The sequence below is a fragment of the Kuraishia capsulata genome, genomic scaffold (genome assembly GCF_000576695.1).
Source record: "Kuraishia capsulata CBS 1993 genomic scaffold, Kuraishia_capsulata_scaffold_3, whole genome shotgun sequence".
Taxonomy (NCBI): Eukaryota; Fungi; Ascomycota; class Pichiomycetes; order Pichiales; family Pichiaceae; genus Kuraishia; species Kuraishia capsulata.
The window spans coordinates 1532804-1548708 of record NW_019172952.1 but is presented as its reverse complement, the minus strand read 5'-3'; the positions used below and the strand labels follow the sequence as shown (position 1 = coordinate 1548708).

The following is a 15905-nucleotide window of genomic DNA, read 5'->3' as shown; positions in this document are numbered from 1 at the left end:
AAGGGTTTATTTAAATGCAGATCTAATTCAAGGCAAAGGTGGAAAGTTTGGAAAAATGTCGGATGCACATAGATGCGCAGCGGCAGGCAGTGATTTGCACGATGACTCAAGCCGTCCTTCGCCCTTACCATCTTTCGAATGTTCAATAATATAGTCAGCCTCTCTCTTTCCACTGAGCCAAGCACCATGAGCACATCCTTTTCCTTCTTCAATGGTGTGTTCACCTGCAAATCTGATATTGCCCCAACCATTGGCCAGCTCTTTGACGATAGGAAGGTCGGAAGGTGCTGAAGCGGAGATCGTACCCCTCGAATAGGGGTCCTGAGACCAGTTGGTTACGATGATGTTGGTAGGTTCTGGGATTTCTGTGCCTGGCGCGATCTTCTCCAAAATCGGCTTGAGAATTGGCCAGGCAGCAGAAGGAGCACTGGTTTCAAAGTACTGTGCCGCTGGAGATGGAATCAAAAACACCAGAGAGTTAACATTTTTGATCGGCTTCAGGTTTGCAACGAGTGCTGGGAACTCCCAGGTCTTGGGGACGTCTCCCTGTTGGTAGACGTTGGAGAACGCAATGGGGGGAGTCTCTATTTCAGTGTTTATTTCTTCTGTATCTGGAATAATCAGAAACTTTTCAGAGTCTGGCCAGAAACTGGAGTCAAACTCTAGAACAACTTTGGCCAACGTGCCGTGGCTGGTTTTGGCAAGTTGCGATTCGAAAGGCAGCGGAGGCGAGAATTTTATGGCACCTTCCTCGGAGGATCCAGCCAGTTTCAACAAAGGCTGTGGGATTGATACAACCACAAAATCAGCCTCATATTTGTCTCCCAGGGCAGTTTTAACCGTGAACGTGCCGGAGTCATTGACCACCTCAGTGACCACTTTGCCCAGCAGGATGTTCTCTTTTGGAAATCCCTCAACCTCGTTCTCAAGCACCTTCTCATAGGTCGAGGTGTTGAAGGCATCTCTTCCAGAATATGGGGCAAACGTGAACTTGCCTGAAGTGGCATCCCACGAAGTTGCCGGTCCAATCTCACCCAGTCTGGCTACAGCTGGTGCATACTTCTTCTGCTCAGGCGTGAGAACATTCTCATTTTGCTTCAGATACGAGGCAATCACGTTGTGCAAACTGGTATCCTCTCCCTTGAAATTGCGAGCGAATACCTTGATTTCCTCTACTACCGAGCCGATCTTCCATTCTGGTCTAAGATCCTCCCCGGAGGTGACAATTGATGCTGAGTTATCGTCGAAGAAGTAGTCAACGTTTCCCTTGGCCACGCTCTTCAGGAACAACGGATTCAATCCTGCAGCATGGAACCATGAAGCTCCGATGTCGTAGGTGCTGTTTTTCCCCTCGTGGGTAGTATAGATTCTTCCACCAATACGGTTACGAGCCTCCAGAACTAACACATCCTTGATTCCAGCGGCGTGGATGTCAATTGCGGCTTTCAGGCCAGAAATTCCAGCGCCAATAACGATTACACGCTCTTTGGACATTTTTGAACAAAAAAGAAAAAGAGGGGGGAGTCTAAAAGGAATGTACCGTTCTAAGTCTCATCTCTTTCTGGGTCATATACGCGGGGGGCGTGGGATACCCGATTGAAGGCCGTGAAGTCCGTTTGGCCAAGGCGCGCCTATATTTCTGTCTTGGGTAATCATATGCAAAAGCGGAACCGGTCTATGTACATTTTATATTTTAATCTAGTGTGTGCTGTTTTCTATACGCAAACAATGGGATGCGTATTAGTCTAATTTTTTCACAACCTCTCAGCTGTGAGGTCGGCGCGAATGCGAAATGGCTGGCCTCTCCAGTCGATCTCCTGACCCATTATGGCTATGACCCAGATGGGAAGAGCCAGAGACTCTCTGAGTAACCAGATTGGCAACCAGTGAGCAAGCTTCCTGTAAGAAGATGGAGAAGTGTTTTCATTGCTGACGTCAAAAGTTGGATGGACAAAGTATGGCATTGAGCAGTTTCTCATGTCGTGGTCACAGTATGCAGACATATGGAGAAAGTGGAACTGGTAGTAATCTGTGGAAACCCATGTTAAAACGTGAAATACAAACCACCACAAATTGAACATTTGACCGAAAAACAGTACTGATACTGCGAATGTTCCATACACCCCCGAAACAAAACACTCTGTGGTTGGTTCCAACAGAGTAGCAGCCATCACCATGTATTTTCTCACTCTCAGCCATCTGACCCGTCTTTCCACGTAGCTCTTTAGACCACCATTGGAACCACTGGTCACTGGCTGAACTGCGCAATCGCCGGTCATTGCGGTTCGACATGCGCCGATCTTGTTCCACAATGCTATTCCAATCATGTTGTCTTCGCCGATGTATCTCGCGAAAAATCTGATTCCCTGGCCTGATTTCCCAAAGAATGCAGCATCGGGTCCTTCTTCTCCGCTCTGTCCGTTGTTGGAGGGTAGGTATCCCAATCCAATTTGTCTGACAGCTTCATCAAGCTCTGTCCTTCTGTAGAGATTTGATTTTCCATTCACACATGGCGCTACCGCCACGTTGTTCAGGCTGACATAAAACTTGGCATGCGATGTGGAAAGAAACATCTCGTCACATAGGGCGCCCAACGACGGCTCCACAGCCACGGCCAATGGTGTGTGGTGGACCAGATTTACACGTCTTCCCTTCTTTGTGCTGAAATTGTGTGTTGGTTTGCCGTTATTGGTGGAGTTCTTGAGTGCAAACACAGATCTCTCGAGTGTATTTGGACCCACCCACACGTTGGAGTCCAATACCCAAACGATATCATACTTGGCCCTGGCATAGCCCTTGGCCAGGTTGTTAATCTTCGGATTTGGTCCGAAATAATCCGGCAAACCCGAGTCTCCAATCAAGATCTTGGAGTCAATATGAGGAAATTCAGCCACGATCTTCTTGGCCACCTCTGTAGCAGGATCTGTAGCGTTTTCAATGCAAAAGAGAATCTCCAGTTTGCCGGCAGGATAATTCTGGGTGAACGCGCATCTCAGGCACGTCTCCATTTCGGGATCTAGCCCTTTGAGAGGTCTTAGGATCGTCACTCCGTCCAGATTAGAGTGGTCAAGGTTTTGAGGATGGTTATTCACCTTTGATCTGGAGTGCGCCAGTATGCCGAAAAAGCCATAACTGGCCAATGACAGCACCACAACATACCATATAAAAAGTATCACTGCCCATGTAATACACCCATAAGAGAAAGACTCTTCCATCTTAAAGGTTTCTGGTATCTCACAGTGTAAAAATTCAGAGCTATAGTGTGCAAGATCCGGTACTTTGAATGAGCATCTAAGCCGAGTACGTCAAAACTATGAGATCTGCAAAAATCCTCAGTGATTCCAAAAGCCTTATCTCCAAATACACTCTCCGAGTTTTCAAACAGAAATCTCGAATCAATTTTTTGCAACAGACAAACGCCGAGTTCTAAAAAAAAAAAAAAGAGACACCATGTCTCAAAGCCTGTCTCAAAGCATGTCTTGATTGTCTCGGGATTATGTAAGATCTCGGCAACGGCTTTTTGTCACGGAGTTAAAATGTCAGTCACTTCGTAAGCGAAGAAAAATTTAGCAGAGTCCAGGATCAGTTTTATTCAGCAGCAAAAGATCCTAGGCTGATTTTTTTTTTTTTGTTTTGGTTTAGTGGCTATTCTGAAAAATGGGATCTCCGGTGAATGGCCACCTTGGCACATCCGAGGACGGCAAGACCAAACATGCTGCTGACATTGAATCCAGGCCGGCATCTGAACCATACTACAAGAAGCTTAAGACCCCGCTCAACACAAGACCCGCGTCTCCTTACACCCTGAAGCCTCCAATTGATGAAGATGGACTATCGTGGCCTAGTAAGGGTGCTCGTGAGAGAATTGAAAGTTCACCCGAGGAGTTGCATGCCAAAGAGCTCAGGATCGCCGATGCTGTCAAGACGATCCTATCAGAACTTGGCGAAGATGTTGAAAGAGAGGGCTTGCTGGAAACCCCAGAGAGATACGCTAGAGCCATGCTTTTTTTCACCAAAGGCTACGAAGACAACATAAGTGACGTCATAAAGCGGGCTGTATTTGAAGAGGACCACGACGAGATGGTGATAGTTAAAGACATCGAGATTTACTCATTGTGTGAACACCATCTGGTTCCCTTCTTTGGAAAAGTGCACATTGGCTATATCCCCAACAAGAAGGTCCTAGGACTCTCAAAACTGGCAAGATTGGCGGAAATGTACTCCCGCAGATTCCAGGTCCAGGAGAGGCTTACCAAGCAGATCGCCATTGCCTTGAGCGAGATTCTCCAGCCACGCGGTGTTGCTGTCGTCATCGAGGCCACACACATGTGTATGGTAAGCAGAGGTGTCCAGAAAAGTGGTGCCGTGACCGCGACAAGCTGTATGCTCGGTTGCTTCAGAGCGCAGCAGAAGACCAGGGACGAGTTCCTGACTCTGCTGGGCAGAAAGTGACTCGACTGCGTCTACAAATGAAATTCAACATCTTCACGTATTGTTTATGACAGGGCAAAACTCTCCGGCTTTTTTCATCTCTTTTTCTTTATTTGCTTTACGATCTCATTGGGGATTCAACATCGATAATGACCTACACAAAAAATAGTCCCACGCTTTCAACTAAGAGGAGACGACTCCGGACTACTAAACTAGAAACAATAATTCTTCTTGTTTATTACTTGCATGTAGTTTTAACCAATTGAGCTTGAGGACTTGGACCAGATTCAGATGCTGAGATCCGATCCCTCTATTTACCTGCTCCAATTGAAATATTAACCTTTGGAGGAACCGTAAATCCAAAAGATTTGCCCACCTTCACCAGATCCAACTTATCAACCTTGTAGACGGTCTTGAGATGGTGCGAAGCGTAAGCCTGGAGATATGCTCTGTAGCCATCTTTGGCAGATTGGTGCAGCCAGTAGTTGGAGCTAACGAGCTTCTCCAGCTGTGATTGCACGTTGGCGATCTTAGATGTGGGAAATTCGTACTCGTTCAAAGGCACATTGGCAGCCTTCAGGTAGCGTAAAAATCCCAGTTCAGATGGAATCAAGAACATGAGAGACTTGCCCTTACCGTTGGAGCCTCTGGCAGTACGACCCACTCTGTGGATGTAGTCTCTTGGATCATCTGGTGGATCGAACTGAATGATCCAGTCAACGGCAGGAATATCCAGGCCTCTGGCAGCAACATCGGTACATATCATTATTCCCTGTGTCGCATTACAGAACTCAAAGAAGGTGTTGGTTCTCTTCTGCTGCTTCTGCTTTCCGTGGAGATCCAGCACCGGTAGGTCGATATAGTTCAATAGCTCGCTGTAATATTTGACACTATTACACGAGGACAGAAACACGATAATCTTCTTCTTTCTGTTTCTTTTCAAGAAAGAGAAGAGTAACAGGAATCTCTTGTCGGACTCGCAGACAACGTAGCCTTGCTCCAGTCCATCTGCCGTCGAAGCGATTTGATCCTGGTGAACGTTAATGTACAATGGGGCCTTGTTCAAAGAGGCCCGGGCCAGATCTTCGACCTTGGTAGTTTGCGTGGCAGAGAACAGCATAGATTGTCTACTCTCGTTTGGCAGGATTCTGACGATCTGCTTCATCTCGTCCTCGAAACCGATTTCCAAGATACGATCAGCCTCGTCAATAATCAATGTCTTCAGGTTCTTGAAGATGAAGCCTTGGGTGTTCTGCAAATGATCTAGCAATCTACCTGGAGTAGCCACGATCAAATTCACTCCCTTGGCAAGTTTCTCGGCCTCCTGTCTTCTGTTGGCCCCACCAATAACTATTCCCAGAGTTTGTGAGTGGTGCGCCATCAGCTCACGTGCCACACCAAAGATCTGGAGAGCCAACTCTCTAGTTGGCGTTATGATCACGACACCGGTTCCGTTTCTAGGCTTGAACTTCAGCGAGTAAAGCAGTTCGATGGCTGGGATCAAGAACGCAAGCGTCTTTCCAGATCCAGTTTTAGCAGCTCCCAAAACATCCTTTCCTGCTAACAGAGGAGGTATCGTGCGAGCCTGAACGGCAGTCATTTTGGTGAATCCCATGTCTTTGATAGCTTGCATGGTTGGCTCAGAAAGCTGGAGGGAAGAGAACTCCTCGGATACGATGTCGGCATCTTGTGAGACTTCAGGCATTGGCGCAGATTTCTCAACTTCTTCAGGGTCAGCTTGCTTGTGCTTTTTTGTCTTTTTCTCTTGCTTGGCGATTTCCTCGGTCACACCCAGCAGTTCTGCGACATCGTCATAGTCGTTATCCAGCTCGTTGACCAAAGCTCCGTTTTCCTCGGTATCGCTACCATCCTCTTGCTTGTGCTTTTTGGCATAAGGCTTGGAGCGTTCCTCCTTGGCCTTTTTGTACTTGTCAAACTTTGATTTACCCATGTTTGAGTGAGGTCCGATAGTCTCTAAGTATGTGTTACAGAGAGCCTCAGTTGAATTTTTTTTCCTTTAAGAAAAAATATTCTTGATTTGGAAGTGCACGACAAAATCCCAGTCCGAGCCTTTGGAACGTGCAGATGAGAGTCTGCAGCTGAAAAGAATGGCCAAGCAGAGCCATTTATAACCAGAAAACAGCTCAAAATTGACATGGACATTATTCTTACACTTATAACTAGATTTGTACTGTTTCAGCCTAACTAGCCGTATTTTGGGAACGATACCGGTCCCTCCCAGCCTCAAGTCTGTACAAACATTACCCTCACACGACTCCCAAATCTGATGGGTTCTGTTGCCTCTGCGAATCTCACATGTGTTTGCCGTTTTAGCCCATAGAACCAAATTACGGCACTCGCGTTTCTGCACACACCTTAGACTTATACATTTGATGGCAAACAGATCTGCTGCATCCGGTGTTGCCAAAGCCGAGGAAATTCGTTCAAGAGCTCCCAGAGCTAAAATACCCACGTTTCTGGTGGAGACTGCTGACGACGACGAGTATGATGAGCAAGCCGACCCTGATTTCGAACAAGACGACTCGGAAATCCAATCGGCAGACGAATCCGATCTGGAATTGGTTTCTGCCTCAAGTATATCTGATGACGAAGAACTGGGAAAAAGTTCCAGTTATTCAAGACTTTCGGTGCTGGTTTCGTCTCCTTTTAACCGATCCACAGCCGATCTGCTGCTAGGGGCTCACAAGCGTTTTGGTAAGTTTGTCCACAAACACGAAGTCCCCAGAAAAGTATTCCATGTATCGATTGGATTCATTACCCTCTATCTCTATACACAGGGGATCCAAATACAGAGGCTAGTCGTGCCGCTTTTTGCTGGGTTCTTTGGTGTATCTGCTCTGGACCTGATCCGCTTCAGATCGAAGCGGTTCAATGACCTGTATTGCGCTGCTGTCGGGTTTTTAATGCGCGAGAAAGAAGTGAATAGCTATAATGGTGTTATTTGGTACCTTTTGGGTTTGGCGTTGGTTTTTGTTTCGCAGAAGAAAGACGTTGCCGTGATGAGTGTGCTGCTACTATCTTGGTCAGACACGGCTGCTTCTACCTTTGGTAGAGCTTTCGGCCACCTGACGCCAAAAGTGGTGGGAAACAAGTCGCTGGCGGGGTCGACGGCAGCAGCCATCACTGGTGTCTTGGCTTCGTATCTATTTTATGGATACTTCATTCCCCATTACCCACAGGTGAATGTAAACGTTGATCTGGGCTATGTGCCGGCGAAGAACCTGCTGAATATCCACGTCTTCAGCCTTCTGGCGGGACTCATTGCTGCCGTGAGCGAATCCATAGACTTGTTTGGATGGGATGATAACTTCACGATTCCGGTGTTAAGTGGTGGATTTTTCTGGGTAGTTTTGAAGTTGACTGGTGCTTAGCCATTCGGTCTGCCTGTTGAAACTTATCACGAACGCAGCTGTATAATAAGCGATCGCAAGCTTGATTGTTAACTTCAATAATTGGGTTTTGTGTGTTTTGATATGAATATAAATCATACAGACATTTTGTTACAGATTGTACTATGTGGATTTAGTTGCAAGTTATATCGCTGATAATGCCTCGGTTTAACTTGAAATATTATTGCAGCATTGTATACAAAGATTTAATTGCAGTGTGGGTAATTTACCCTATGTGATGGATTTCAATGTCAACTCTAATATCGTGTATTGCCATGTATCTTCTTATCATCGTGCATAATCATTTTCACCGCATACAATGTATAACCGTACTTTCAAAAAAAATTTGAGCGTAGCGGGCTACAACTTACAGTTAATCTCGTTATTATCGTGTCTATTATCATAATTTACAGAGTATGCAGATGAAGTAAAAGAGACCCTTAAAAGGCTCCCGAAGCATTGAGATCCTCCTTCAATACATCTTCCAAGATACCAGAAGCAGCAGCCACAAGGCCCAAGAAGGGCTTCGAGGGATCCAACACCTTGGATATGTATTCAGGATGGTACTGGGTTGCAACAAAGTATTTGTGGTTCTCCAGCTCAAAGATCTCCATTCTAGAGCCGGTCTCGTCTCTACCAACAAACTTGAGGCCTTTCTCCTCAATCTGGGAAACCAGCTTGGGATTGATCTCGTATCTGTGTCTGTGTCTTTCTGGAACAGATTCGTGGCCGCCATACAATTGTCTGATGGCAGTCTTTTCTGTGCCCTTTTGGAAGACAGTTGGTCTGAGTCCAAGTCTCATGGTTCCACCCATCTTATCCTTATCGATTTCAGGCATGTACACGACAGAAGCAGTTTCTTCACTTGCGGATTCGTCAAACTCGGCTGAGGTGGAACCTTTAATTCCCACCACGTTGTTGACGAACTCGATGACAGCAATTTGCAGACCGAGACAGACACCCAGGTATGGGACGTTGTTCTCTCTGGCCCATTTGGCGGCAGCAATCATACCGTCTGTACCACGGGTACCGAAACCACCTGGCACGAGAATACCATCTGCAACGCAAACGTTGTGCCACGCCTTGTGAAAGTTGACCTTATTGTCACCAGAAGCGGACTCGGTACTTGGCTCGAGATCGGATGATTCGACCCAAACGATCTCCAGCTTTCTTGAACATCTCATGGAAGAGTGCTCCAAGGCCTTGATCACCGAGAGGTACGAATCGTGTAGATGGGTGTATTTACCGACGATTGCAATGGTGACTTTCTCAAATGACTTGTCGTGCTTGGTCAATAAGTTCGACCAGTCTTTGTAGAGTTTGGCACCTTTGGTCTTCATGTTGTCGGAGAGCTTGATCTTTTGCAATTCCAGTCTCTTGGTCAAGAAACCGGTCAGCTTTTGCTCGTTCAAAAGAATTGGAACATGGTAGGTGGAGTTCACATCGTGAACAGCAAGAACCTGGTTGTGACCGACATGGCAGAACATGGCGATCTTCTCGATGGTCTCGGCTTCCAACTTGTTGGAGCAACGGCAGGCGATCATATCAGGCATCAGACCCAAAGATCTCAGGTCCTTGATGGCTGCTTGAGTGGGCTTAGTCTTCTGTTCTCCGTGAATAACTGGAACCAAGGAAACGTGGATCAGCGCAAAGTTCTCAACACCAACTCTAAACTGGAACTGTCTCAAAGCTTCAACGAATGGGGCAGACTCGATGTCACCCACTGTTCCACCCAATTCGATGATACACACATCTGGAGTCAACCCAGACTCGTCAACTGGGATTCTTGCCACACGCTCAATCCAGTCTTGGATGGCATTAGTGAGATGTGGAACGATCTGGACGGTCTTACCGAGGTAGTCACCTCTTCTTTCTCTCTCAATCACCTGGGAGTAAATTTTGCCGGTGGTGATGTTGTGGTCTCTCGTCAAAGTGATGTTGAGATATCTCTCGTAGTTACCCAAGTCCAAATCAACCTCTCCACCATCGTCCAAAACGAAGCATTCACCGTGCTCTAATGGCGACATGGTACCAGCATCGATGTTCATGTAGGGGTCGATCTTGATTGAAGTAACTGTCAACCCCAGGGTCTTGAGCAGCATACCCGTGGAAGAGGCAATAACACCCTTACCAATACCAGAGATAACACCTTTTTCATAAGGTTAGTATCGAAAAACGTTTGTTCCCATTGACGCGTTGACCGTTAACTTACCTCCTGACACAACGACGTATTTCATTTTGTTCCGATAAAAATAGGGTGTTTAGACAAGCTCAAAGTCACGCAAATGCCCCTGACGATATTCAACCAACGTAACTGGAGACTTCAGCTGTTGGGGTAAAAAAGGAGAAAAACATAAATGAAGAACCCGCAGAGGTGCAAAAAAAAAATTTGGCTTTCAATCTCTTGGACTTCCTAGTTGGGAAGGTTCCGCATTTGGTCATAATGCTCTCTCTCGCTTAATAGATGGAACTGATCGATTAAAGCTTTGATTATGGCTGGCCTGCAGCCTTACAGCAGTGCATATATATGTTTGGGCATTGTCCTATCATCTTTTGCATTTATCTGGAAACAAGAGAATTTGAGTTCCGTAGAGATATTACGATTTTATTCTCAGCACGGCTGACAGGATCACGTTAGCATTATCAGGTGCGGCGTGGCTATAGAGGAGCAGTCTTTCTATTTTTCGGTCTCTGCCTTTTGAGCGTAATTTTCGCATTTTTCTGTGTTAAACACACACCAACTTCTCTCTCGAAAGTGGAAAAATTGGACCATTCGGGTGTCTTGATTATGCTCAGTGGAGCGTTGTTACTAGCGACTGGTCTGACGGAAGGTGGTGCTAAATGGGGTTCACCAAAAGCATACGTTCCAGTAGCAAAAAGATTCCACCAAAATATTGCATTTTCTTCGGAACGTTGTTGACTCTCACGGCATCTGTTCTATTCAGCAGAATGTGTTATGCAACAGAATCCTACTGGAGGTACGGGTTTCCAGCCTATATTCTCCTGGGAACTGGTTCAACATCCTTAACACTCTGTCCATTGGACATGCAAGGTTTAATGTCTGGAGTTACTATAACTTCAGGCGAATTTTTTGTAGCTGCTGCCTCTGCTGTAGTAACATCGTGGGAAATATTGAGTTTGGTGATTATGTTGAGGCCAAGGAAAATCTATTGATGAGGTAACATCACGTCTTCTACATGGGTATTGGCTTGTCAGGTACCGAATTCCCTGTGGACTTTTTCGTCAAGAACTAGCCCATTTCGGGACTTCAAGAACAACTGGCTAATGGCGAGGAAGCTCTCAAACAAGAACCTGAGTCCAGATCCGTGACAGAGAACGCCTCGAATACGGTTTCCAGTTAGGATCTTTCAGAAAATCAGAAGTGAGTTGAAGTTGAAGTTGAAGGTGTGGCAGTGGAGACAGGCTCTCCACTGAACTGACCATTTTGATTTGGCCTTTGTATCTATATGAGACGTGAGAGGATCAGATCTCTAATCAGTCCCTCATTTTTGTCCTACTCAGCACTTTGTATATATACTCGTTAATTTCATTCATACTCTTACACAGCTTTGATCCCGGCAATTGACCCATCCTCGTCCTTCATAATCCGACAAAAGCTCAGGGGTACTCAAATGCACCCGCTCGATCAAAGTAACTCAGGATTTCAGCTATTGGATTAAGAAAAGAAGAAAGGCTGGAACGAGGAACTGGTAAACGTGCAAAAAAATCTGGCTTTCAAATATTGGACTGCCTCATTAGGAAGGCGTTTTTCTCTCCACAGGTGTAAGAAGATGAGTGGAAGTTTCACTCACATGACAGATAAGCCTGATTGATTAAAGAAGCCATAACTGTAGCGCGTATATCGCACAGCAGCCACGTTTGTTTCATATGATCTTGGTCCCATTATCTTGCACAGATTTTTAAAAGCGAGGAAAAGCGTGAGTCCCAGAAGACGGCCTTAGCCGTGCTGGCATTTTTAGGCGCGGCTGAAGATTGTAGCCGTGCCGGCATTATTAGGTGCGGCTGTAGATTACGATGATTCGTAGCCCAAAATCATAAAAGGAGGACTTTTAAAATGCTTTTTGAGTATTCCTTGTGTTTTAGGAAGCTTTCAATATTTTCAATTTGTTTCACAGTACTTTAAGAAGTGAATTATAGTGAACCAACTTAGACGTCTTAACTCACTTAAGGCCGGTGGACAGGGCTTTAATTATAAAACTCCGTTTCGGACTTAGAGGATAACGCCGTTCATTGTAGCATTATAATGGTGATTAAATCCTTAATCCCCGACCAACAATGAATCAAGCATTATTTAAAGGCAGCGAAATCTCTCTTGGAGTGGTTTTTGGAATTCAAAAACTCTGGGATTTGGTAAGTTGTAGCCGCTTATTCACATTGCATATTCCTTCTAACAATCGCATAATAATGACACTTGCTCACTACTCAGAAAAAATCGGCAAATTTAGAGAGCGTGGTGGACGTCCTTTCCAGAAGCCCTGGATCGTATTTCTAGTGGTTGCGACCTCCGAATTGCTGGACGCTATGAACCTCTCCGTTGTCGCAACGACTCTATCACAAATTCAAGAGAAATACAACACCACTTATCCTATTGCCAGTTGGGCACTGAGTTCATATGCTCTTTGCTTTGCGGGCTTTATTATGATAATGGGGAGAATCGGCGATATTATTGGTCACCATATCATTTTTATTGGTGGTCTTTTCGCTCTTTCACTGTTTCTGCTTATCGCCGCTGCTGTTGAGAACCTTTATGTGGTAATCGTGTTTAGAGCTCTTCAAGGAATCTGCGCTGCTGCAACAATTCCCTCGTCGTACGCTATTATCGCACACACTTACAGTGGAAACGCTTTGAAGATGGCTCTGGCAGCTCTTACGGGTATCATGACCGTGGCCTCGGGTATTGGTTTTGTTATTGGTGGTGCTTTCTACGAGAGTTCAGTTGGCTATAGAGGATCGTTTTACCTTTTTTTCGCTCTCTGCATCTTGAGTTCTGTCCTGTCATTTTTCTGTGTTAGGCATACTCCAACTTCACCGGCCAAGGTGTCCAAATTGGACCATTTGGGTGTCTTGATTATGCTCAGCGGAGCTTTGTTATTGGTCACTGGTCTGACTGAGGGTGGTGCTAGGTGGAATTCACCAAAGGCGTACGTTCTGGTTGTTATTGGTGTTGTTCTCCTCATCCTATTCTTGGTTTGGGAACTTTATCTCTACAAGAAATTCAGCTGGTCAAAGAATCTGGACTTGCTAATACCACCAGCAATGTGGGACCTTCCTAACTTCATCCCACTGATTATCATCCTCGGCATCAATTACGGTTCTATGTTCACTCAGACACTGGCATCCCTTCAGATCTTCCAATATGTGTCACTACATTCGCCCATTGTCTCAGCAGTCCAGACTCTTCCAGGTCCTATCACCATGACTATCTTGACATTCCTTGTGGGGTTTTTGTTCGGTAAGATTCCACCAAAATACTGTATTTTTTTCGGATCTTCAATCTCTCTGACTGGGGCTGTTCTCTTCAGCAGAATGAATTACACAATGGACTCCTACTGGAGATACGGATTTCCAGCCTATATCCTCATGAGTTCTGGTACTGTCTTCGTCTTCATCAACACTCTTAACACTCTGATCTTGTCGTGTCCATTGGACATGCAAGGTTTACTGTCTGGAGTTGCTATAACTTCGGGTGAATTTTTTGTGGCGGCTGCTTCTGCTGGTGTCTCGTCCATTGTGGGAAACACTCAGTTCGGTGACTCTCTCGAAGCCAAAGAGGCTCTGATGAAGAGATACCAAAAGGTCTTCTATTTGGCTATTGCTCTTTCAGGCACTGCATTTCTCGTTGACTTTTTCGTCAAAAATGTGCCCATTTCGAGCCCTCAAAAGCAATCCATGGACGAAGAAGAGCTCAAAGAAAATGTTGAGTCCGCCTCTGATGTGGTTTCCAGTAAGAATCTTGAGATACCCCAGAGAAGTACTGAGGCTGAAGGTTTGGCAGTAGAGGTTGCTCTTCCGCAATGATCAAATCATAATATTGATATTATCGATCTTTTGATTTTTCTCAGCTTCTTTTATTTATTTCCTTATTTTATGACACATATAATGATTAACCATATTGCTGTGTTGTGATGCTTGTCGCTTCATCGGCTTAAGTGAGAATTGAAGGTGATCTATAAACCATGGTGACACCATCGCTTTTCATCGTAAGTATAAGTACAAGTAACTCAATGTTTTCGATATCTTCATACTCCTTCAGTTGAATAAGCATCGGAGTTTCTATAAGTGTGATTGATCTCTGCATAATATACTATGGAGACAAAAATGTATTCGTTGTTTTGATAAGTCCCTTCATACGTTTTATCCTACTGTGTACCCACCCGTATGTCCGTTCGTTCAATTCGTATCTTTTACACAACCTTGATGCCCGCAATTGATCCATCCTCGTCCCTTATCAGTTGGGCCTGCCCTTTCTTGACCATGAGCTCCAGCACAGAGATAAACATGTCCATGTCCATGTTATGAAACTCCTGGTTATGACCTAATTCTCCCTTTCGAATTTCGTAAATTGTCAGAACCGAGTTCTGTTGTCCGGTGTTCTCGATCTGAAATCTGTTAGTAGCTGTTTGAGCAAAAGGGCCGCAGACCAAGTCTGCATCCATTCAAAGCATCAATACTTACCCAATCATATATCATATCAGCCCACGCTTCAAGACTGTACCAGTATATGTAGATTCCCATCTTATGATTCTTAGGATCCTTCCATTTAGCCTTACCCTGTGAAACCATGGTGTTGAGGATCTCCAGACTCATATCCGGCTTGATGGACCTCTGTATTTTCTCGTTGTTGAATATTGACTCCGTGCTGGGAACAAACTCCTCGTTGTCTGAATCATCATCATTGGATGTTGCAGTTAGCGGGGTTCCATCCGGAGACAAAATCCATATTCTATTGTGTTTGCAGTATGCCAGTAGAAGCTTGACCCAGTTGGAAAGCTGCGACTGCCAGGTCTGGGAGTTTGGTTGTTTTGTGAAGAAAGGCGGGAAGTCGTATAATGCTGGGTAAGTGAAGGGTGGTTTGTTGTCCATTGTGAATTTGTGCGAATAGGTATATACATAGATACATATATCTATATATATATATGATATATTCAGGTCTACACGCTGCACTCTCAAGAGAAAGCAGAATGCTCTTCAAGCGTAATGCATGTAGGGTAGTGTCTGGGCCACGTCCTTCATGCATGGCATAAATAGATAGAATATGTGACGTTACTAATGTCTACATAGCCTGCCTGATTCCACCGGAATTATGACCAAATCACCTGAGCAAGATTATCACGATGTATACAACGGACTGCTTTCGTCGGTGGATGCTTTGATCACAAAAAATGTTCTCAAAGATTTGGATGGACTCACCAAAGAGCAGATAGATGAGAAATACGACGCGTTGGAGAAGGACTACAGAGTGGATTTCAACAAATTGCTGGTACATCATTCGCTTTCAAGCCCCGAAAGTTCACAGACTGAGACTGTGAACATGTTTTTAGAGAGAATGGTTCATATACGAAAGACGGTTCTGGAAAACCAACTAATAACGTACCCTCTATTGAGGTCAATACACCAGGCTGATGGTATTAGTTCAACGGAGAGAGATCTAGTGGATCTAGTGAACCAGCGGGATCAGTTAGCTCAGGATGTGTTGATGCTGGAGAAGGAGATTGACTCGGTTGGTTCCGATGCAAATGCAGTGAGGAAGTTGAACAAAGACACTATTGAATCTGAGAAAGTGAAGCTGGCCGATCTGCTTGATCTCTTGGGAAAAAACATGGATTCCAACATGAAGCTGAAAAATTCACAAATGAGTTCTGAATTGGCCGATATTGAGGAGCAGATAACAGCTTCAAGTGAGAAAGTCAGGGTCTTAGCTGGAGTAACCCTTGGAGTGATAACCTCTAGTGGGCTGAATTGGGGCAAGGATGCTCATTCGCAAAAGATAGTTCTTGATTGTGGATCATACGAAGATGAGGTGGAGATATAGTTTAATGTGAC

The 15905-nt window shown here is 45.1% G+C and overlaps 9 protein-coding genes across 9 annotated transcripts; 4 read left to right on the top strand and 5 right to left on the bottom strand.

The window, feature by feature from the left end:
• Positions 1-27: 27 nt before the first annotated feature.
• On the bottom strand, positions 28-1494 carry KUCA_T00003051001 (uncharacterized protein; the record flags this gene model as incomplete). Its single annotated transcript, XM_022603357.1, has 1 exon — positions 28-1494. One exon carries the CDS (start codon positions 1492-1494, stop codon positions 28-30), a length of 1467 nt encoding a protein of 488 aa, XP_022459070.1.
• Positions 1495-1754: 260 nt separating this feature from the next.
• On the bottom strand, positions 1755-3215 carry KUCA_T00003050001 (uncharacterized protein; the record flags this gene model as incomplete). The annotated part of the gene is made up of 1 exon (XM_022603356.1): positions 1755-3215. The coding sequence occupies one exon, from the start codon at positions 3213-3215 to the stop codon at positions 1755-1757; it is 1461 nt and encodes a 486-aa protein (XP_022459069.1).
• Positions 3216-3657: 442 nt separating this feature from the next.
• KUCA_T00003049001 (uncharacterized protein) lies at positions 3658-4452 on the top strand (the record flags this gene model as incomplete). Its single annotated transcript, XM_022603355.1, has 1 exon — positions 3658-4452. The coding sequence occupies one exon, from the start codon at positions 3658-3660 to the stop codon at positions 4450-4452; it is 795 nt and encodes a 264-aa protein (XP_022459068.1).
• Positions 4453-4741: 289 nt separating this feature from the next.
• KUCA_T00003048001 (uncharacterized protein) lies at positions 4742-6382 on the bottom strand (the record flags this gene model as incomplete). Its single annotated transcript, XM_022603354.1, has 1 exon — positions 4742-6382. One exon carries the CDS (start codon positions 6380-6382, stop codon positions 4742-4744), a length of 1641 nt encoding a protein of 546 aa, XP_022459067.1.
• Positions 6383-6824: 442 nt separating this feature from the next.
• Positions 6825-7823, top strand: KUCA_T00003047001 (uncharacterized protein; the record flags this gene model as incomplete). The annotated part of the gene is made up of 1 exon (XM_022603353.1): positions 6825-7823. One exon carries the CDS (start codon positions 6825-6827, stop codon positions 7821-7823), a length of 999 nt encoding a protein of 332 aa, XP_022459066.1.
• A 458-nt stretch (positions 7824-8281) lies between these two features.
• On the bottom strand, positions 8282-10078 carry KUCA_T00003046001 (uncharacterized protein; the record flags this gene model as incomplete). The annotated part of the gene is made up of 2 exons (XM_022603350.1): positions 8282-9990; positions 10054-10078. 2 exons carry the CDS (start codon positions 10076-10078, stop codon positions 8282-8284), a joined length of 1734 nt encoding a protein of 577 aa, XP_022459065.1.
• A 2059-nt stretch (positions 10079-12137) lies between these two features.
• Positions 12138-13880, top strand: KUCA_T00003045001 (uncharacterized protein; the record flags this gene model as incomplete). The annotated part of the gene is made up of 1 exon (XM_022603349.1): positions 12138-13880. One exon carries the CDS (start codon positions 12138-12140, stop codon positions 13878-13880), a length of 1743 nt encoding a protein of 580 aa, XP_022459064.1.
• A 386-nt stretch (positions 13881-14266) lies between these two features.
• On the bottom strand, positions 14267-14945 carry KUCA_T00003044001 (uncharacterized protein; the record flags this gene model as incomplete). The annotated part of the gene is made up of 2 exons (XM_022603348.1): positions 14267-14461; positions 14538-14945. The coding sequence occupies 2 exons, from the start codon at positions 14943-14945 to the stop codon at positions 14267-14269; spliced, it is 603 nt and encodes a 200-aa protein (XP_022459063.1).
• A 220-nt stretch (positions 14946-15165) lies between these two features.
• KUCA_T00003043001 (uncharacterized protein) lies at positions 15166-15894 on the top strand (the record flags this gene model as incomplete). The annotated part of the gene is made up of 1 exon (XM_022603347.1): positions 15166-15894. One exon carries the CDS (start codon positions 15166-15168, stop codon positions 15892-15894), a length of 729 nt encoding a protein of 242 aa, XP_022459062.1.
• Between the last annotated feature and the right edge of the window lie 11 nt (positions 15895-15905).